The following is a 22,860-nucleotide window of genomic DNA, read 5'->3' as shown; positions in this document are numbered from 1 at the left end:
TTCTCTCTCTCTCTGTCCAAAATCAGTCAATAAAAAAGTTTTTTTAAGCTATGTTAAAACAGAAACACGACTGTAATTACCCAATGAGCTATCAGCTTAACAGAAAAAAAAACCTCAAAAAAAATCTAAACAGCATTCAAATAATTAAACTGTTATTAATAGTATCAATGTAATTTCCAAACTATTACAGAATAAGATAAACATGTTACTATGTTCGCATTGCTGGGAACCAAGACCTTTAGCAAGAATAACTGGAGCCTCAAACATAAAAACAATGTTGTGGAACTGTAGGGATTACAATTTTAATTGGAAGTATCAATATAAACTCATGATACAGTTTCTTTCAAAATAAAAAATGCCCAGTCTACCAAAAAGTTCTAGAAGTACCAAGCAACCCAGCTGTCAGGAGCACTCCAGTGTTTAATGGGATATAATAGCATTGCCCATTAAAAGAAGCCAGAGCTTCTCAGAGAAATGGCTAATTCCATGTTTCGGAGGACGAAATGGAGAGGATGAGCCTGGAAGTACCAGGAAGCAAGGAAGCGATCAAAGACTACAAGGGTTGTGTCAGAATGATTCAGAAGCCAACTTGTATGAGTTCCCATTAGCCAAAGATGCAATAACTTGATCAAAAAGGATAACCACCAGAGTACAACACACTGAACGTGTTTAAACCCATAATTTCATAATGATAAGAAAACAATCCAGTGGACAAATCTTGAGAATGCCACATAAACTCATTATTTTATAATATGGTAATAAAGGGAAAGAATCAAGTGTACATATTCTGGCTTTCCTATACAGACCAGGCCCAGTATAACCAAATAATGGTGACAGGAAATCTCATTTATAATATTCCAACTAATATAGAAATTCTCTCTTTTACAGATACATCCTGAAATATATATTTACAATGGAATGACATGATCTCCAGAATTTATGTTTAAACAACCTGGGTATGGGAAAGGAGAAAGGAGCGCATGGGGTGCACATGAAACACTGATAACTACTGAAGTGCCCATGGCAACATGAAATAGCACTGTATTATTTTACTTTTGCATATAAAATTTTCCATTAAAAATCTAAAAATAAGGACATAAACAAAAATCGACTTTAAGTGGCTCCCAATGACCAAGGATAGAACAATCTGAACATCAAACAAGAAAACAACTCCTGTAGACTGAAACAGATCAAAACACATTTAAACAGTTATGTTTATAGTAAATACAAATTAACAACCTTATCGGTTACCTTTAAAGGTTACAATAGAAGCTGACTCATTCTAAGAGCTGGTAAATAGAGGGAAAAAATTAAGTATCCTACCTTTTCTATACTAACTGCATCTCAAGGGAACTAAATATTTGATGTGAGGAAGTTCTTTTTAGGTAGTCAATTAATAAGTGGAGGAGGAATTAAAGAATTAGAAAATTACCATTTTGAAACCTTTAGGGATCTAGGCAATGATCATGAAGAGCTGCTAAAATCAACTAGTGAAAGGCTGATAGAGAACATCATAAAAATTGATAGGGCTAACACCTGAACCTAGTAATCATGATTGTTTTTCTTTTTTCAAACGTACCAAAAAATGCAGACTATAATGAACTCCTGTGTACCTATTACCTGGCTTCAAAAATTCCCAACTCATGGCAAATATTCTGCCATCTATATCCAATTTGTTACTAAATTCAATTATTTTAAAACAAATCTCAGACATATCATCTCATCCATAAATACTTCAATATGGGCCCTGGCCGGTTGGCTCAGTGGTAGAGCATCAGCCTGGTGTGCAGGAGTCCCGGGTTCGATTCCCAGCCAGGGCACACAGGAGAAGCGCCCATCTGCTTCTCCACCCCTCCCCCTCTCCTTCCTCTCTGTCTCTCTCTTCCCCTCCCGCAGCCAAGGCTCCATTGGAGCAAAGTTGGCCCAGGCGCTGAGGATGGCTCTATGGCCTCTGCCTCAGGTGCTAGAATGGCTCTGGTTGCAACAGAGCAACGCCCCAGATGGGCAGAGCATCGCCCCCTGGTGGGCATGCCTGGTGGATCCCGGTCGGGCGCATGCAGGAGTCTGTCTGACTGCCTCCCCGTTTCCAGCTTCGAAAAAATGCAAAAAAAAAAAAAAAAAAAAAGAAAAGAAAAAAATACTTCAATATGTATCTCTAAAACAGGGTTTCTAAATCTCAGCACTACTGATATTTTGGGCCAGATGAATTGTTTCTGGGGGGCCTGTCCTATGCACTGAAGATGTTTGGCAGCATCCCAGACACCGGTAGTAACCTCCATCCCAGTTGTGACAAGTCCGTGTGACAAGTATCTCCAGACATTACCGAATGTCCCCTCGGGATACTAAATCCACCTCCTCCACCCCACCCTGCCGCCCCATTTTGAACTACTGTTGTAGAAGACAGGATGGTTTAAAATAAAACCCAATACCATCAACTCACCTAAAAACACTAATAGCAACTCCTAAACATCATAAATTATCTGGTTAGTGTTCAAATCGTCCTGATTGTTTTATAAAAAAATTTTGTACAGGTTTTTCAAAGCAAGTTCCAAATAAGGTGTACACATTGCAACTGGCTGAAAAGTCTCTTAAATCTCATTTAATCTATAGATTCCCCCTCTTCTCTTTTCTTTGCAATGGATTCAAGGGAGGGTGACATATTTCAATTGGTTGAATTGTCTCCTATAGTCTATAAAAGTTATCCCTCTGTATTTATTTTCTTTCTTCCCATTTATGGAAAAGAACAGGTCTTTTGTCCTGTAGTTTCCCAGTCTGGACTTGGCTGAATGCATCCCTGAGCTTTGATTTCACATGTTCCTTGGGTACCAGTGCTTCTTATAATTGGTGGATATTAATCAGATCCTTGAGTTTTTGGCAAGAATGTTACATAAGCAATATTGAATATCAATCTTTATCATTACAAAGACAGGACTTACATTCAGTGTCCACTAATGTTACACAAAAGGAAGTTCACCAGTACAGAGCACCACATATGACATTTTCTTGTCAAAAGTAAAAAATGAATCTGAATCCAATCAAACCCTAGATTTAACTACCAGTTTACAGGAAATACCAGGGATGGAAGAACATGTTAAATAACATCATGGGACATAAGCAGCCAAATTTGGAATGTAGAAAATTTGTGCAAGTCCAATGACCCAGTTTCTTCCATAAATAGGAAGAAAAAAAATACAAAGGGATAAGAAAATGTTATGGACTAGAAGAGACCAATTCTAACATATGGACCTCACTTGAATCCTGATTTAAACACACAAACTGTGAGCCAAAAAAGAAAAAAAAAAAAAAAAAGAAAGAAAAGAAATCATGGGATGTTCATGGAAATCTAAACATTTACTAATAAGTATTTGATGATATTACAGAGTTTTGGTTAAAATTATTTTTGGAACAACATGGTTACATTTTTTAAAATGTCCCTCTATAAATGGAATATCTGGAATTTAATTTAAATAAAGCAGGCCAATGGGGAGAAGGAGGGATATAAGAAAACAAGACTGACCATGTTGCTAACTGCTGAAGCTGGGTGATGGGCACCTGGGGCTCATTACAGCATCCTCTATACTTCTGTATGTATTTGAAAATTTCCATGATTAAAAAGTTTTTACAAAAATCAAGTCCCTCCTGGCTATAATGATGAATTAGAAAGCATCAGAAACTATTTAGGAGGCTTATGCAGGAGTCCATATGAGAGGTGAAAGCAGCCTATACTAGTAGGAACAGAATAAAAGAGAATTCAATCCATATTTTAGGGGACAGAACAGATAGGACTTGGTAATCCGTTGAATAGGCGAAGTGAGAGAGGAAATCAAAGACACGGTTCAGATTTCTGGTTTGAACCTGTGGCTGGCTCTCAGGAGGAGCAGAGCTGGGAGGAGGGCCGGGGTTTGAGGTATCTGTGGGGCCCAGCGCAGAGATGGCAGCTGAAGGCAGGGGAGTGAAAGACATAGGATGAGAAAGCCACTGAGAAGGCGCACTGAGGAACCCGTGCGCCTGTTCAGAGCCTGTTCAGGTTAAAATTATTTTGGTTGTCAACAGAGTTGTCTGTTCAGGAGCCTGTCCTCTGTGCGCACCAGGGCTGAGACTTGTACATGCACGGAAGGGGAGGAAGATGGGCAGGTCTCTGTGTGCGCACACAGGGGGAGACCCTGGATCACAACTCGACCCTTCTTGCCAGCTTGCCTTTCTGGCTCTGGTCTCCAGAGGGCCCCCAGATGAACTGACTCTCTCTCTGGACAGCCGAGATGTCCCCCACCACCCAAGGTCGATCCTCACCTTCAGATCCTCACACAGGTCACCGTAGTCAATCTCGATGAGGGCCTCTCGTGCATAGATATTGGAAGTTCGCTGGGAACCACTCACTGAATCCTCCCCCTGGGAGCTGCCCTGCAATGGCAATGGGGAGTGGAATGGAGCAGACCAGCAGAGAGGACCCCTCCAGCAGGGCTTGAGGATCCCCTGCAGGCTGCAATCACTGAGAAAGCACGTTGTGGCAAGATAGCAGCTTTGAAGGCAGAAAGAGCTGAATTCAAAATGGGGCTCATCACTGCCTAAGGGTGTGATCCTGCGCCAGTCATGCTGTCTGTCGGATCCAAGTTCTTTCATTGGTAACATGGGGCAATGCCTGCCTGGCAAAGCTGTGATCCAGATTAGGAGTAGTTATGTCGTGTGATACCATGAGGCCTGGTGCATTTATAGTGTTCAAAATATCTTGCTGAATTGAACTGCAATGTTCTTTTGAAAGAAGGGAGGGAGAAAGACACGTGGGACTGAGATGCATGTCTAGGTAGGAAGAAGAGAAGAGGCACACAAACCTCCCATCAACACTCCTGCTCCTTGTACCCGTCTTCACTTCCAGTGGACAAAATGCCTTTGCTCTTTATCAGCTAGTGTTCCTCCTTTTCCTATAACTAAGCTTTGTCACCTCTGCATTGCTGATGTCCCTTACCTAACCCTCTCCTGGCCAACCTCCCTCACTGCAGCTAAGCTATCATCCCTCCAGTCCTCCAGCTTCTGTCTTCCTTTACTCTTGGCTAATGTCCCACTAGTATCTATCACCTGCTGACGCTAACTTAGCTCAAGTCCTAAGGTTAATGAATGATTTCATTTTCTCACGGCTTACCTGCCTCACCACTTACTGACATACAGCTCTACCCCCAATGCAACTTTCCTCTCACACCAGGCTATTACCTTTCACCTCACTTGCCTTCACGGCCTCCCCCTGCCACCCCTCCTATGTCCCTCACTCTGTGCCCCCCATCCTTCTCTCTCTCTCATTGCTGCCCTCCCTGGCCAGTTTCACCCCACCCCAAGTTACTGCCGCTCATAGCCCACCCCCAGCACCAGACATGATACTCACTTCTTCCTGACTAATGTCATCCATGGTGCCCTTAGACAGTGGCAACTTGATGTCCTGCATCTTGCAGGCCTGTAGCAGGTTGTGGCGGTCACTGCGCTTTTGTTCAAGCTTGGTCTCAATGGCCGTCACCTCCTTCTGTAAATGGGTCATTTCCCTAAGATCCAGAGAGAGAGGTCAGACCCAAATCCAGCAGGCTGCTTGCTCTACCTACTTGCCCCAGCCCCAGGCCTGAACCCACTCACTTGTTGGCGCCCCCCAGTTTCTTACGAATCTCCTCCATCTCGTGATTCTTGTCATTCACCTCTGACTTCTTGGCCAGGTGCTGATTCTTTAGATCTTGTAGTTGGGCCATGGTCTCATCTATGATCTTCATGTGTCTTTGCTCCTCCTGGTCCCAGCAGGGGGAACAGGACAAGAGGTGAAGCGCTCCTTATCTCACCTTAGGATCTTCTGCCTTTGCCCCTACCCTTTCCACTAGTTTGTTGGGGCCTCGCTTCAATGACCTCTGCTTTCACAAACCTCCATCACCCTTCAAACTCCTTTTACTATTCTAAATTACCCGATTGCCCCCATTTTACAAGTTGCCTACTGTAGAAAAGTTCAAAGTATAGAAAAAGTATGGAACGGGGGAGACAAATCATTTATAAACGCACCAGCTAGAGATAACCAATTAATATTTTAGCCTATTTCCTCCCAGCATTACTTATAGACAGCTCTACATAGTTGAGACTAGACTCTTAATTAAAACTCGATATTCTGACTAAATGTTATACTTGAGCATCTTTTCCACATCAAAACTATCATTGTGAACATTAATTTTCTAAAAAAACCCACACAAACAATATGGTCTGTTTTTTTCTGTGAGTTCACATATACAAATGTAGAAGTATTTAATACCTGCAGCTCTAGAAGAATACACATTCCATGGAGTTAACCCCAGAAAGAGTACTTATAATGTTCTGAATGTTTAAAATGAGGATGTTTTGTTTTCATTTTGATCTTCAATTCACATAAAGAGGATGTATTGGCAACTTACTCTCAAATGGCTCATAAAAAATAATATGCATACAGAGAGAACATGCATACAGAGAGAGAACATGCACACAGGGAGAACATGCACACACAGAGAACATACAAACAGAGAACATACAAACAGAGAACATGCACACAGAGAGAACATGTACACACAGAGAACATGCACACACAGAGAATATGCACACACAGAGAACATGCATACAGAGAGAATATGCAGAGAACATACACAGAGAACATACACAGAGAACATGCACACACAGAACATGCATACAGGGAGAATATGCAGAGAACATACACACAGAGAACATACATAGAGAACATGCACACACAGAGAACATGCATACACAGAGAACGCACATAGAAAATACGCACACAGAGAACATACATAGAGAACATGCACACAGAGAGAATATGTATAGAGAATATGCACACAGAGAATATGCAGAGAGAACATACATAGAGAATATGCAGAGTACTAGAGAACATGCACACACAGAGAACATGCATACAGAGAATATACAGAGAACATGCACACAGAGAGAATATGCATAGAGAATATGCACACACAGAGAACATGCATACAGAGAATATACAGAGAACATGCACACAGAGAGAATATGCATAGAGAATATGCACACACAGAGAACATGCAGAGAGAACATACATAGAGAATATGCACAGAGTACTAGAGAACATGCACACACAGAGAACATGCACACAGAGAGAATATGCATAGAGAATATGCACACACAGAGAACATGCAGAGAGAACATACATAGAGAATATGCACAGAGTACTAGAGAACATGCACACACAGAGAACATGCACACAGAGAGAATATGCATACAGAGAATATACAGAGAACATGCACACAGAGAGAATATGCATACAGAGAATATGCACACACAGAGAACATGCACAGAGAGAACATACAGAGAATATGCACAGAGTACTAGAGAACATGCACAGAGAGAACATGCATACAGAGAATATACAGAGAATATGCACAGAGAACATGCAGAGAGAATATGCATACAGAGAACATGCAAACAGAGAGAATATGCATACAGAGAACATGCACACACAGAGAACATGCACAGAGAGAATATACAGAGAATATGTACACAGAGAATATACAAAATAGAGAACATGCACACACACAGAGAACACGCATAGAGAACATACATACAGAGAGAACATGCAAAAACAAATACAGCAACATGTTAATGACTGATGAACCTTGGTGACAGGTAGATGGCAGCTGTTTGTATTATTTTTGCAACTTTCTGCCAAGTTTAAAATGATTTCAAATTAAAGTGTCAAAAAGTCATAGAAATCTATGATTCTGGAACATCCAGATGCACACCTAGTCCTGCCCCAGCATTTTACTGCCCAATCTGCATTGGCACTTAAGATTCTAGTGAAACCAAATAGGATAAACTACTTTAACCACTGAGGTTTAATGAAAAAAAAAAAAAAACGAAAACAAAAACAAACCCCACAAACCAACAACATAGGCAGACAGAAGTCATAATACGTTCAAACCAAGTGAGGACCAAAGCACCTCAGTAAGTAATGCTATGAGGGGCAAAGATTTCACAGGAATTTAATTTAAAGAGAAGGGGTGTGGGAAATGTGAGTCATCAGGCCATACCCAGGGGCACAGGCACGCTCAACTAATAGGACTGGAGCCATGGCAGCTAGCAGCACATGTACTGTAGAAAGGGACTCGGTTTCGGCAAAACACCATCCTCTGTTGCACTGAATGTGGCTAACTACAAAATTCAATTTGTAACTGCCTTGCCTTTCTGCTCAAGTGTTCTAACTACACAGGGTGGGGCAAACATAGGTTCAGTTGTGAATACACAAAACACAGAGTTTATTCTTGTATTTTTTTTTTTTACTATTGTAGTTTCCATACGAACAGCTATAAACCTATGTTTGCCCCATCCTGTATGTTTGTATATATTTAAACAATCTTAAGAATTTTTAAAGGCCAATACTGGAGATCTTGGGAAAAGCCCTTTAAAGGGGGTCCATGTATTACTAAAATTTGAAGAGCATTAAACTATATATATATACTTGTATAAATGCAATATAATTTTCTAAATTTCTAATTCCCAGGGGGCATTGGATAGCTTCCCATATGGAACTACAAATGCTTGCAATAAACATCAACCTGTGTGTACAAAGCTGTGCCAGCACTTTGGATTTGCTCAGGTATTACTGAGTTTGAGGGGCTAAACATATTCTCAAGACTCTCAATGAGGCCCTGGCCGGTTGGCTCAGTGGTAGAGCATCGGCCTGGCGAGCAGGAGTCCCGGGTTCGATTCCTGGCCAGGGCACACAGGAGAAGCGCCCATCTGCTTCTCCACCCCTCCCCCTCTCCTTCCTCTCTGTCTCTCTCTTCCCCTCCTGCAGCCAAGGCTCCATTGGAGCAGAGTTGGCCAGGGCACTGAGGATGGCTCTGTGGCCTCTGCCTCAGGCCCTAGAATGGCTCTGGTTGTGGCAGAACGATGCCCGCTGGTGGGCGTGCCGGGTGGATCCCAGTCGGGTGCATGCAGGAGTCTGTCTGACTGCCTCCCCGTTTCCAACTTCAGAAAAATACAAAAAAAAAAAAAAAAAGACTCAATGAATGGTGCTATATGGCTTGAGAATGCTGGTCTCGTGTACGTGGCCAGTACTAAGTATGTATTATCCTTTTTTAAAAAATCATGGGCAATGTGATAGGAAACAAATTATACCTGATTCTTGCTTTAATTTGCATTTCTCCAATTTCTAGTAACTAAATTATGTGTATGTTTTTATGGGCTATTTGAACCTCTTCTTGAACTGTTTCTGTCACATACCCCATTTTATTTTCTATTTAGAGTTGGGCGTTTTTTCGATTTCGACTGGAGCTTTATAAATGATGGGTATCACCCCTTTATTATCTCTTCCAATTTTTCTCCCAGTTTTCAGTCTGTCTTTTCATGCTGTCCTTCCTTACCTTCTTGAGCTTTTCGATCTCATTTTCATCCTTTTTCACGGTTTGCTCCCACATGTGTACTTTATCCTGGTCCTCCTTCAGTTGGTTCTTTTCAAAATCCAACTGGATGCCCAAGCGAGTCTTCTGATTCTCAAACTCCAAACTGTGGGGAGAGAGGAGAACTAGGCCCAGGGCAGAGGGACCCAGGGTTACTGCTGGATTTCATTCACCACTCAGCTCATTCGTCTATAACCACATACAAGAGTTCCCTGAAGTTGGAGAACTAAGGTGCTCAGCCTCGCCTTGTGGAGACAGATGGCACAAGGCGAGGGAGATTGGGCCAAAACCCATTAGACCCCCCTTAAATACTGGAGGACCTGCCGACTTCCTAGATAGAAGCATAAAAGGTCCACCTGAACCCACCAGCTATGGTAATTCCTATTTATTAAGCTTTTGTATACTTTATATACATTACTTCTAGTCCTCTAATCAACAGTTCCACAAGTAGGATTGTCCTGCTTTTTCAAATGAGGAAACTTGGGCCAAGAGGTAAAAGACTTTGCTCAAGGTCACAGAGCTAGTAAATGGCAAATGTTACACTGAAACCCAGGTCTAACACCAAACCTGGGCTCCTTCTATGGCAGTGGTCCCCAACCCCCGGGCTGCGGACTGGTACCGGTCCACAGAGAAAGAATAAATAACTTACATTATTTCCATTTTATTTATATTTAAGTCTGAACGATGTTTTATTTTTAAAAAATGACCAGATTCCCTCTGTTACATCCGTCTAAGACTCACTCTTGATGCTTGTCTCGGTCACATGATACATTTATCCGTCCCACCCTAAAGGCCGGCCCGTGAAAATATTTTCTGACATTAAACGGGTCCGTGGCCCAAAAAAGGTTGGGGAGCACTGGTCTATGGCATCAGTGTAGCACAATGTGGTGGGATGAAAGGGTTGGTATCCCAACCTGACCATTTACTAGCCGTGTACTCTTGGGCAAGTTAGTTATCCTCTCCATGCCTGTTCCTCTTCTGTAAAATGGAAATAATAGTAGTACTTACCCTGAAGTTACTGGGAGTTGTTTTAATGAGTTAATATGTATAATGTCCTTAGAACCATACCTGGCACCTAGCAAGTACTCAGTAAATTTTAGTTACCATCATTATTGCTAGGTATTCAGGTCATATCAACTTTTTCCTACTATTATCTTCACCTCAAGATTCCAGAACTTGTAAAGGGCAGAGCTTAGGTAGTAAAAACTATGGAGAAAATATTAGATTCCTGTTACTGCCTTCCTCCCCATCTCTTCAGAAATTCAAAGAGTATGCAATCAGCATACAGATACTAGTAGGCCACGCAGAGCTAACTTCCAACTGCCTTATACTCTCAAGATGGTGTGACAGATGCTGCCAGATGTCACGCTAGCAGTTTAAACCTGTTAGTCACTATAATCCAAATAGAATGCAATTAACGATACAATTTTGAGCTATGCAATTTTAAGTCCAATTTCCTAAGCATGACTCATAAAGCCGCCTGTGATCTGGCCCCCGCTCACCTCTCCACCATCCCTGCCTTCCACTTGACTCTGTTTCTATGCTCCTGACAGTAAACACTCTTTAGTTTACAAAACAAGGCACGGCCTCTCACACCTCTGAGCACGCTATTCATACTATCTGGGACTCTTAGCTGCCTGGCTGGCTGAATCCTACTTACTCTACAGGTCTCCAGTTTATTATTCCTTGTTCTGTAAAACCTTTCCTGAAAGCTGTGAGCAGGTTCCTAGTTTCTACTACACTTTGTTGGGTTTCTCCCTTTTAGGCTCAATTGAGTTAATCACACCCCACAGTTCCTAAGACACTTATGACTATTTTCTGTGCAAGACCCCTCCTTTGTCTCCTTTGGATCAATCCCTGATTTTCATTCCCATTATCTTCCTTACAGTGAGCCTGTAAGGATGTGACATAGACACACACACATTTGTATACAGCCTTAAAAAGCATATCATTGTAAAAAGTCATTTTGTTTTTAAATATACACAAATGCACAGTGCTATAAATATATCCATGGTACTGCCCATAAATCTAGTTCTTGTTTTAAAATGCTATACAGTATTCAATAATCCGTATATTCATCACATTTAATTTTACTTTCCCCCAGTAATGGCTGTCTACATTGCCACCAACACCCTACTGCCCCAAACTGTCTTACACCATTTCCTAACCCCCTCCAATGCGTAGCACAGGACAACTTGGCATAGCATAGGTACTCAAGAAAGGAGTGTTGAACAAAGGAATAAACTGAAGTGGGGAAGAGAGGAAAAACTATTTTGTTTTTACTATTCTTCCAACCTAGAACATTGTTCCTCCTCCTCTGCACTGCCCATCAGGATAATGATAATAAAAGTATACATTTATGGCTTAGGAAATGCTCAATATTATGCTAAATATTTTATAAGGATTATTTCACCTGATTTGCCCAACAATGCCATGAGACAGGTGTCATTAATATCCCATTTTATAAAGAAACAAGGAATCAAGAGAACAAGTCACTGTCCAATATAATGAGTTGTGGGGCTGGGATTTTTTTTTTCTGTATTTTTCCGAAGCCGGAAATGGGGAGAGACAGTCAGACAGACTCCCGCATGCGCCCGACCGGGATCCACCCGGCACGCCCACCAGGGGCGACGCTCTGCCCACCAGGGGGCAATGCTCTGCCCCTCCGGGGCGTCGCTCTGCTGCGACCAGAGCCACTCTAGCGCCTGGGGCAGAGGCCAAGGAGCCATCCCCAGCGCCCGGGCCATCTTTGCTCCAATGGAGCCTTGGCTGTGGGAGGGGAAGAGAGAGACAGAGAGGAAGGAGGGGTGGGGGTGGAGAAGCAAATGGGCGCTTCTCCTATGTGCCCTGGCCGGGAATCGAACCCGGGTCCCCCGCACGCCAGGCCGACGCTCTACCGCTGAGCCAACCAGCCAGGGCTGTGGGGCTGGGATTTTTAACCCAGGCAAACCACTTTTTTAAGTGTGTGTGTGTGTGTGTGTGTGTGTGAGAGAGAGAGAGAGAGAGAGAGAGAGAGAGAGAGAGAGAAACAGGAAAGGAGAGAGATGAGAAGCATTTACCTGTAGTCACATCACTTTACTTGTTCACTGGTTGCTTCTCATATGTGCCTTGACCGGGGTGCTCAAGCCAAGCCAGTGACTGCATGCTCAAGCCAGCGACCTTAGGATCATGTCGATGATCCTGTGCTCCAGCTGGCAAGCCTGTGCTCAAGCCAGACAAGCCCACATTCAAGCCCCACGACCTCAGGGTTCTGAATCAGAGACCTCAGTGTCCCAGGCTGACGCTCTATGCACTGTGCCACCACCAGTCAGGCCTAGGTAAACCACTTTTAAAGTTAGCACTCTTAACTGCTAGACTATGCAACACTACCTCCCTAGTGTCCCTGTTCTCTAAAACTGACCTACAATAAATGCCTATCTTTGTAAGAGTTGCTCCCTGTCTTATGATGGCATCTGACCTTCCAGGATATCAGGCTGGGGGTGTTAAAGGAATTGTAGCCTCTACACTTCCACTTACCGCTTCTTGGCTATTTCATTCTGTCTCTTCACCTTCTCTTCCTCAAACTCCCGAATGTTACGCACACCAATCTCCCGACAAAACTCTTCAAATACCTCGTCCTCTACCTGAGAGAAGCAAAGGAGGGCAGAGGTCCTTTGGGTCAGAGTGCTGCTTCCAGTCCCCGTCCCACCTGGATACACAAGCAGATGTGGCTCACCCCCCACCAACCTGGTTCATCTTCTCCTTCAAGTCTTTCATCTCTCTCTCTCGGCTCTGGATAATTCTCTTGATGTCATTGATGCGAGGCCCAAAGTTGGCTAGCTCACTCTCCAGCTTGGACTTTTCCTACAGGAAATGGGGTTGAAAGGGTAAAAAGAGACCAGACTCCTTGGAGGAAAAGAGCCACCCTGAGCACACTGGGCCGCCCACGGACGTGAAGGGCTGGCTTTCCACAAGCTGAGAGCGTGACTCAGCTCAAGTCAAAGCTCCACCGTCTCTTGAACTACCACACAGCTTCCTCCCTGGCCTCCAGTCAGCCCACTTCAATCCACAGGCTGGGCACACAGTAAACATGCTCCCTGATCTATAAACCTTGTAGCCAGATGTTTTAGAATTCAGACTTTTTCATTTTAGAAAAAAGCAAATACCACACACACACACACACACACAACCAATTTACATGATACCTCCGGGTCATCTGGGGAAGCACCTCATAATTGAACACATTAACATATTTAGAAGCATACTCCCACCCAGAGACTGAAGAGCACGTAGCTTACTTTCAACTCACTTTTAAAAGCTCAAATATTTATTAAATGAATTATACTAAAAATAGCACCTAACATTTACTAAACATTTACTGGGTGCCAAGAAATCAGTCTAAGCACTTAATTATTAACGCATTCAATCTTCACAATGGCCCTATAAAGCAGGTAGTATTCTAACTCCCATTTTACAGATAACAATAAGAAAATGAACATTGAGAGGTTAAGTAATTTGCATAAGGCCCTACAGAGCCAAGATATGAATCCCTGGTGGCTCTATGCTATGCTTGGTTCCCTGGAGCAGCCCGGGAGGAGAGAGAAGTGGGACAAGTTCTCTACCCCCAGAGAAACCCAGGCCAGGACTAGAGAGGTCGTCTTTAGAAAACAGGGCTGAGCCAGATGGGCAGAGCATCGCCCCCTGGTGGGCATGCCGGGTGGATCCCGGTCGGACGCATATGGGAGTCTGTCTGACTGCCTCCCCGTTTCCAGCTTCAGAAAAATACAAAAAAAAAAAAAAAGAAAAGAAAAAAAAAGAAAACAGGGCTGAGGCCAGACCCCCACCTGCAGATTCAGGGCCAGATGTCGTGTCTTGGTCTGTTCTAAGTCACTCTGGGAGTACTTGAGCCGCATCTGCAGGCCATGGGCTTGAGACTGTACCTGACGTAGCTCTGCCTCTTTCCGCTTTGCTTTCATCTGCTCCTGAAGTGGACAGAAAGCAGGGTAGAGTGGTAAGAAGGTGGTTGGCCTGAGCTTAGGACCTCTACTCCTAGGGACAGTGCTCCCCAGGGCTTACTTTCAGTTCCTCTGTCAACCGCTCCTTCTTCTCCTTCAACTTGTCTACTGCTTTCTCATCCCAGCGCCTCGCCTTGGCCTTCAGGTCGCTGGCCCCACCAGAGATCACGCCTGACTTCTGGAACAGGGTCCCATCCAGCGCCACTGTCTACACAGAGGAGAGAAGGAGAAGGTGAAGAGAGGACTCTCCAGTGCTAAGCCTGTCTAGTTCCAATCTGGGCAAGGAAAGCCGTACCTTGTGGCGCTGGTGACCTCCAAAGGCAATGCGGCGGGCATCCTCCACATTGTCACAGACAAGGGCATTACCACAAGCATACTGTAGGGCCTTTTTGATGTGAGGTGGCTCATAGCGAATCACATCAATCACCAGCTTGGCCCCCTTCAGCTCCCGGAGTTTCTCATCCGTAGGCTTCACCTGCAGGAGAAGCCCAGTAGGTGGCAGAACATGCAGAGCTAGGAAGAGGGGCCTTCACACACTGTCCTGACCCATCCCTGCCGGCCTCACCTCCAGGTAGTCAAGAGGCAAGAAGGTCTCAGGCTCCCCACGCTGCTCCTTGATATACTGAATACAGTCCCGGCCTGTTTTCTCCGAGTCCACAATAATGGCATCCATGTTCTTGCCCAAAACCTTGGTTACAGCTATCTGATACTTCTTTTGTGTGGGCTGGCAGAGGTCAATGAGGCGGCCATACTGAGGAAGTCAGAAGAGAAAATTAAAGCATAAGGTTTTGGGAGCTGACTCAGAAACCCAAATTCCCAGCTTGGGCAGACCAGAATCTGTACTAGGAACACAGCCCCCAGGCTATGAAGAAAAAGCCTACTCTGACCCCCAAAGCAACAGTGTCTTTAAGCAGTCATGTCTGAATCCAAAATCAACTTTCTAAACCTCTTTTACCACTTCACAGACCACGGCCACCCCAGACACTATACCAGACACCCTACACACATTATCTCAAATCCTCACAAGCACCCGCAAAAGAAATCCCTTTTCGAAGTTCATTCCTCCCATTCCTCCCAAACCAACCATGGTCCCTTAAGAACTATCAGGTAAAGGGAAGATCTTCAAGGGCAGGGACCAAGCCTAACGCACCCACATAAACTCCCAGCAGCATCTAGAGGAGAGGGCAGGAAGTATTTATGGAACCAAATTGAGCTGAATCCAGCAATGGAATTAGAGCAACAGAGGGATAATATTCAACTGGGCTCTCAAGATATGGTTCAAGCAGCCAAGAGATCTGATAAAACCTGGAGAATGAGTCAGTTGGTGTGCGAAGGGAGTTCATACTGAAGCCTGCAGAGAGCTACTTCTGGGGAGAATTTCTGACCCCTGGCCTCTCCTCCCTTCCAAGGGCCTCTCTTGTTTTCCTGCCTCCCACAGAAGAGCAGACACAACAAGACAAAACCTTCAGGAAGATGCAATTGGTGTGATAAAAAAGAACATGAGGTTAAGAGTCAGAACAAGTTATGTGTGAATTGCAGTTCTTCTGCTCATAAGTTGTGCTCTTCTGGGCAAGTCAATATAACCTCTCTGAGTTTGTTTTCCCAGCTGTAGAAACAGAATTAGCAATCCTGTCCTCACAGGGTTGCTGGGAAAATAACCAGACAGTGAGTGTGAAAGTAAGTGTGAAAGTAAGCTCTCTCCCCACTCTTACCACAGAGCCAGGATACAGACGTTTGATGCTCTCCATAATCTCCGCCTTCCGCTGCTGGCGGCTGCTCTCCTGGCGGTCAATGCGGGCGTCCCCCAGCTGCTCCATCACCTGGTTCAGCTCCTTATTGATCTCATCAATACGCCGCTTGGCCATCTCCACTTCCTCTGTCAGCTCCCCCTCTAGCTTCTTCTGCTCCTCTAGGGACTGCCTACCAAGTATGGGGACACAAGGGTCAGGAAGTGCTCTGGGCTGAGAGGGCCTCTGAGGGTCCTGCCCAGGGAGGTCCGGATAGGAAGGGGTCACAGGAACAGGCCCGGAAGTAAGAGGGAAGGCTGTGGAGCCACATACTTGCTAGTTGTGATGTACTCTTCCAGTTTCTCAATCCGCTTCTGATTCTCCTCAATCTCCCGCAGCTTTTGCTTGATCTTGGCCTGGGAGAGAGACAAATATACTCCATCACAGGGGCTAAGCAAGTTAACTCCAAGACCACGGAGCCCAGGTTTACAGCCACTATGTGCCTGCTTACCCAAGAGCCCAACAATCTAGGACCACCTGTCACTATTGCAGGAGGCCTACTAAAAAGCAGACCCAGACAGTGTTCGGTGTGGCTCAGCTAACTGATTTCATCTTCCAGGGCCCGCTAAGAGCCTCTCACAGTGTTCTACCCAGCCCGGGCTATCTTCCTCACCACTCGGGGAGGTTCAAACCAAGGCCAAGTAAAGCTTCCTGGGCCTTTCTGTGCCTGTTTCTCTCATCTGTAAAATGTAGGTAACCTCCTTTTGAAAAATACATATTAAGTGCTTAATATTGGGTAGTTACTGGTATTAATACCTACTGCCAAAAGTGCTTAGCAGAATACCTGGAACACTGTAAGCTCTTGGGATACTATAACAATTTTCTATTATTATCATCTTACTGGTTACAAGTGTGGGCTTTAGAGCCCTACTCAGAATCAAATCCTGATTCTGCCACTTGATAATGAGGTGACCTTAGGCAAATGACTTCGCCTCTGTGCTCTAGCTTCCTCATTTGGAAAAAGAGAAATAAAGTGAATGAATACATGTGTGGAGCCCACCACAGTCAGCGCTGGCTCCACATCAGCTATCACCAGTACAGTTAAGATTATCATGACTTCTTTCTCTCTAGACCATCATCCTCATCCCTGGAACGCATGTCCACCTCTGTCTCGACTTTTTTCCGCTCTTCCAAATCCAGCCGGTCCTGGTCAGCTTTCTGGTCTCTATTGAACTTCTCCAGCTCCTGGGCCAGGGTAGCTGCTCTCTTGCTGGCTTCTTCTTTCAACCGGTGGTATTTCTTCACCTGTGTTAGAGACAGGGAAGGAGGACACAGAGAACGGGTCGGTCCATGCCAGCCCAGCAAGCTCTCCATATCCCGCCCCACCAACTCTCCCAGAGCTTACCTGATTCTCCTCCAGGGTCAAGTCTCTGCCCTGACTCTGACTCTCCTCTTCCATCCGTTCCTCAAACTCCTGCCGGGCTTTCTCCACGGACAGCATCTCCTTTTCCAGCTCATCCATGTCACCTTTACGTTTCTTGTAATGTTTCTGAGCATTCTGTAGGGACTTCTTGGCTGCCTCCAGCTTCTTGATTTTGTGGGAGGTATTCTCCTTGGCTTTGATGTACTGAGGCCGTTTCTGGTTCAATTCTGAATCTTTTTCCCTTTTGCCAGAGGGTAGGGGGGAAAACAGCACTGTTTGAGAAAGGAGGGTTCCTAGGCTTTTAACCCAAAGGGGGGGTGTCTGAGTCCCCACCCCCATGGCCAACCTCAGGAAATTGCCTAAAACAAGAACCTGATGCCCCAGAACAGGGGTTCCCAAACTTTTTACACAGGGGGCCAGTTCACTGTCCTTCAGACCATTGGAGGGCTGGACTATAAAATAAACATGAACAAATTCCCTATGCACACTGCACATATCTTATTTTAAAGTAAGAAAACAAAACGGGAACAAATACAATATTTAAAATAAAGAACAAGTAAATTTAAATCAACAAAGTGACCAATATTTCAATGGGAACTATGGGCCTGCTTTTGGCTAATGAGATGGTCAATGTGCTCCTCTCACTGACCACCAATGAAAGAGGTGCCCCTTCCGGAAGTGTGGCAGGGGCTGGATAAATGGCCTCAGGGGGCCGCATGCAGCCCATGGGCCATAGTTTGGGGACCCCTGCCCCAGAGCCTCAAAAAAGGGGAAGTCTGACAACTACCTGTAATCTTCAGCCTGACATTCCAGGCACTCCATAAGGTAAAGCTACCACCCTAGCCTCAAGCAGCCAGGCCAGAACTCTCAGTAACAACACCAATAATTATCCCATGTTCATTTAGCTGTCCCCCATTTGATCTAATCTTTTAAAATCCCTGTTCCTTAAACTTCTAGCACCAATTTTACTCTTCTAGGAAGGCATTCCCAACCACTCCAGTACCAGGGATTCTCATTGCTTCCTCTTGCTTGGCAAGTCACCACCCCATTCAAGTTTGACTCTTTTGAGTACCTGTCTACCCAGAGCCTGAGTAAACACTCCGTTTATCTAAAATGCAAGTCAAGAAATGTACCTGGTACTGGCCAAAGCAAGTCAAGGGGAAAATAGAGAAACAATACGGGCACCAGACTCCAGGCTCAGACAAGCCCTAGGAAACAGGACAGCTTCTTGGTTTCCCACAGATTACAGGCCCAGGCCTGCCTCTTACTTGATCTCCTTCTCAATCTGCTGCTGCTCCCGCATCATTTTGCCCAGTTCCTTCTTCTTCTCCTTCAGCTCATCCTCTACCTTGTCCATACGCTTCTTGTCCTTCTCGATCTCCTTATTCTTAGAGGCCAGTTCTTTATTGAGTTTCTCGATTTCCACTTCATTGTGATAAAGCTTAAAGAGCTGTAGCTGTACCTGAGCTCGCACCACCTCATCCTTCAGGCGCTGGTAGCGGTCAGCCTGCGCAAATAGGGACGTGGAGGCGAGGCGTGCACGGGTGAGACACTGAGCTCCTGATCCTGGCTTCTCAGGGCCCAGAGGTAACCCGACCACCTACCTCTTCTTTCTCTTGTTTGGCCTCCTTGCGTTCAGCAGCAATATTTTTCTTACGATGGTAATTAAATTGTGTATCCTCTTCAGCTTTCACCATTTCCTTTTTTCGCTTGTCATACTCCTGGGCCAGCTCTCCAGAGCGACTGATCTCTTCAAATAGAGCTGTCCTCTCTTTGGGGTTCTTCATGGCAATAGACTCCACAGCACCCTAGTAAAGGTCAAAACACTCTCTCCACTTAGACCCTTGCCAGCCCAGTTCTTCCTACCCACTCCTACTCAATCATTCAGATGTCTTCACACCGGGTGCTGCATTTCATACTGGGCTTTGAGGACACATTCCCGGTCTTTTGAGATAAGTGAGGAGCAGAACAGACAGAAGCAAAGCCAACATCATGTATTATATGCAGTGACAGAAGCAGCACAGAAAAGGACTAAATGAAGCCTGGGGGTAGGAGACTGATAGGAGTGTCTGCATGGAAGGCTTCTCAAAGGTGACATCTAAACTGAGTTTGGAAGATGGGGAAGAATTAACCAAGAAAGGGAGAGATGAGGTTAATTCACTTAGAGGAAAAGTTAATGTGCAAAGGCCTGCAGGCCAAAGCAAGCAGGTGAATTTGGGGAACTGTAAATGGTTTAATTAGGCTGGAGTGCAGGGTTGGAGGGTAAGAGCATTTGCAGATGAGCCTAGTGAGGTAGGCAAGAGCCAAAGGATGGTGTTTCCAGAATGAGAGCAATTTGGATTTCATGCTAAGGTAGTGGTTCTCAAACTTTAGTGTGTACAATCATGACCTGGAGAACTTGGGGAAAACACACCTTGCTGGGCTCCACCCCACAGTCTCTGAGTCTGTAGGTCTAGGACGGAGCCGGAGAATGTGCATTTTTAATATGTCCCGAGTTAATGCTGATCAGGAGATCAAAGGCCAGACTAGTTAGAAAGCTCAGTGAGGAAGCTGCTACATTAGTTCAGGGCAGAAGTGAAGCCAGAGATGGAGCAGGCCTAAGAGTTGGCAAAAAGAAGAGAGCCAATCATTGTTAAAAACGCCCACCTGAACTGAAATATAAAACTGAGACTCATGGACATAGACGAAAGTAAAGTGGTTACCAGAGAAAGATGAGAGGGGAGGGTGAGGGAGGGGAGTAAAGAAGGACAAATATACTGTATGGGGATGAAAAATGATCTGACTTTGGGTGATGGGCACACAATGCAATGAATGGGTTCAAATGCTATAGAGGTGTTTACCTGAAACCTATGTGTTATTATGGACCAATGTCACCCCATTCAATTTAATTTGTTAAATAAAAAAAAAAAGCATGACTGTGGTGCCACAGGGGATAGGATGTTGACCTGGAGCACTGAGATCACCAGTTTGAAACACCGAGCTTGCCAGTCATGGCACATACAAGAAGCAACTACTACAAGTTCATGTTTCCCATTTACCCCCCCCCCCCAAATCAATAAATAAAATATTTTTTAAAATGCCCACCTGGAAGACAAGGAAGTTACGAGCTTTGATGAGAATTCCCAACTTCTCTAATTCCTCACTGTACTCGTGTAGCTGGACCACTTTGTTGTTGATCTTGTACTCAGAGGAACCCCCTACAAGACAATGTGTAAGTTGGCCAAGGGTCAGGTCTCCCTCTCACCCAAGCCAACAAATCTAGCCACTCCCAGGACCCAAGCAAAGACTTCTGGCCAGCCTCACCCACCAACAATAACCCGGGCAAAGGTGCGGTCTTCAGCGCCCTCTTCAGAGTAGACCATGCTGACGAAGGCCCGGTTGGCAGCTGGCTTGCCCACAGGAGCTCCATGGATCAGATCCCTCAGGGTCTTTACACGCAGGTTGCTGGTTTTTTCGCCCAATACAAAACTGATGGCATCCATGAGATTTGACTTACCTAAGGGAGGAGGGAAAGTCAGGTAGGGAAGAAGGTATAAAGGAGACATTGAGAGGAACAGGAATGTTCCCTAAGCATTCAGTTCTGACTCATGGGAGGAAACAATACTTTCCTACCCCCCAAAAGACTAAGCCAACCAAAGTCCTGGGTCAAAAGCTTAGGAAAATGGTCCCTTTGCAGTTATTACTTATAGCAGCCAAAAACTAGAACCCCATCGAAGGAAAAAGTATATTTACAAAGTAGACTGTTCTACAACCTTTAATAACCATAATAGGTAAATGCCCACAATAGGAAAAACAAGCAAGATATAAAACCAAACAGTTTCTTAACCAAGTTTAAAAAAAAAGGGGGGGGGGACTGGCCCTGGCCAGTTTACTCAGTGGTAGAGCATCAGCCCGGGGTGTGGATGTCCCAGGTTCAATTCCCAGTCAGGGCACACAGGAGAAGCGCTCATCTGCTTCTCCACCCTTCCCCCTCTCCCTTTTCTCTCTCAATCTCTCTCTTCTCCCGCAGTCATGGCTCAAAATGGTTCAAGTAAGTTGGCTCCAGGTGCTGAGGATGTCTCCATGGCCTCACCTCAGGCCCTAAAACAGCTAGGTTGCCCAGCAAAAGAGCAACGCCCCAGATGGGCAGAGAGTCGCCTGGTAGGGGGCTTGCAGGATGGATCCCAGGTCGGGGTACATGAGGGAGTCTATCTCTCTGCCTCTCCTCTCCTCACTTAAAAAAAGGGGTGCCGAGGAAAGGGGAAATGGGGTGTTATTTTATGGGTATAGTGCTTCAGTTTTGCAAGATGAAAAAGTTCAGGAGACTGGTTGCACAGCAATGTGAATATACTTAATACTATTGAACTATATACTTAAAAGAAGTGACAATGCTGTTTTATGTTGTGTATTTTATTTTACAATTAAAAAAAAGTATATTTCTATTGTGATACAATATGAAGGACACAGTATCATCTATGAATTATCTTGTCAAAAATATTTAATCTGATTTTAAACAAGTCTTTAGACGTTGTTTCCGGTTGACAGGAAATAGAGCAGTTAGAGGAACACGGTAAATGACACCAGGAGGAAACCTTAAGACAAACAGAATGTGGGATGTTCTAAAGACAACTGGCATGGGATTTTTAAAAAGTCAGTGTCAAAAACGGTTAGGAGAACCATTTCAGAACACTAGATTACTGAAACATAAGCAAAGGGAGTTCATGAACTTTGATTGGATTTTGGTTCCAAAAAATCCCCAAAAGACATTTTAGAGAGCAATCAGAGAAGCCTGAATTTGAACTGGATGATTGATGACAAGAGGAAATTAACTTTCTTAGGTGTGATAATGGTATATTGGTAACACAGGAGAATGGTTTTAGGAAATGAATGCTGAATCCCTTAGGGGTGAATGTCATTAAGTCTACAATTTACTTACAAATGACTAAGCAAAACGCACATGTATGTTTGAAAGTTTTCATAATAAAAACTTGGAAAGAGGAAAAGACAGAGGAAAAAATACATGAAAATGTAGTTTAACAGTAGTCACTTCTGGGAAGGAAAGAAAGTAATAGGTCAGGGAAGAGATGGAGTCTTCTTTTTACTGTATATCCTTTGGGATTTTTTTTATTTTGTACCATGTGTATTTATTAGCTATTGAAATAAGTATGATTTTTAACATTAAGAGCAGTTATCTGTTCAGTAAAGACGTCACAAATATTAACTTTCTTCAGTTTAGACTCAGAAAAAAAAATATTTTTAAAAATTTAGACTGGGGTTGGGGGTGGGGAACAGTTTAATCTATA

At 44.3% G+C, this 22,860-nt stretch overlaps 1 protein-coding gene across 1 annotated transcript in view; it reads right to left on the bottom strand.

Moving 5' to 3' along the window:
* The window catches only part of SMC1A (structural maintenance of chromosomes 1A), a 33,657-nt gene that overhangs the window by 7,667 nt on the left and 3,130 nt on the right, over positions 1 to 22,860 (bottom strand). The window contains exons 2-19 of the mRNA XM_066356068.1: positions 20,886 to 21,074; positions 20,663 to 20,775; positions 19,183 to 19,386; positions 18,847 to 19,085; positions 17,561 to 17,819; positions 17,320 to 17,460; positions 16,489 to 16,571; positions 16,141 to 16,348; positions 14,994 to 15,179; positions 14,724 to 14,903; positions 14,490 to 14,636; positions 14,258 to 14,395; positions 13,161 to 13,277; positions 12,951 to 13,057; positions 9,399 to 9,540; positions 5,617 to 5,762; positions 5,375 to 5,528; positions 4,291 to 4,401 (exon numbers count right to left, since the gene is read on the bottom strand). Of these exons, the coding sequence (XP_066212165.1) occupies positions 4,291 to 4,401; positions 5,375 to 5,528; positions 5,617 to 5,762; positions 9,399 to 9,540; positions 12,951 to 13,057; positions 13,161 to 13,277; positions 14,258 to 14,395; positions 14,490 to 14,636; positions 14,724 to 14,903; positions 14,994 to 15,179; positions 16,141 to 16,348; positions 16,489 to 16,571; positions 17,320 to 17,460; positions 17,561 to 17,819; positions 18,847 to 19,085; positions 19,183 to 19,386; positions 20,663 to 20,775; positions 20,886 to 21,074 (2,864 nt within the window). The remainder of the gene's footprint in view (positions 1 to 4,290; positions 4,402 to 5,374; positions 5,529 to 5,616; positions 5,763 to 9,398; positions 9,541 to 12,950; positions 13,058 to 13,160; positions 13,278 to 14,257; positions 14,396 to 14,489; positions 14,637 to 14,723; positions 14,904 to 14,993; positions 15,180 to 16,140; positions 16,349 to 16,488; positions 16,572 to 17,319; positions 17,461 to 17,560; positions 17,820 to 18,846; positions 19,086 to 19,182; positions 19,387 to 20,662; positions 20,776 to 20,885; positions 21,075 to 22,860) is intronic.

Source organism: Saccopteryx leptura, chromosome X (assembly GCF_036850995.1).
Source record: "Saccopteryx leptura isolate mSacLep1 chromosome X, mSacLep1_pri_phased_curated, whole genome shotgun sequence".
NCBI classification, from domain to species: domain Eukaryota; kingdom Metazoa; phylum Chordata; class Mammalia; order Chiroptera; family Emballonuridae; genus Saccopteryx; species Saccopteryx leptura.
This window is presented reverse-complemented; position numbering and strand designations above follow the sequence as displayed.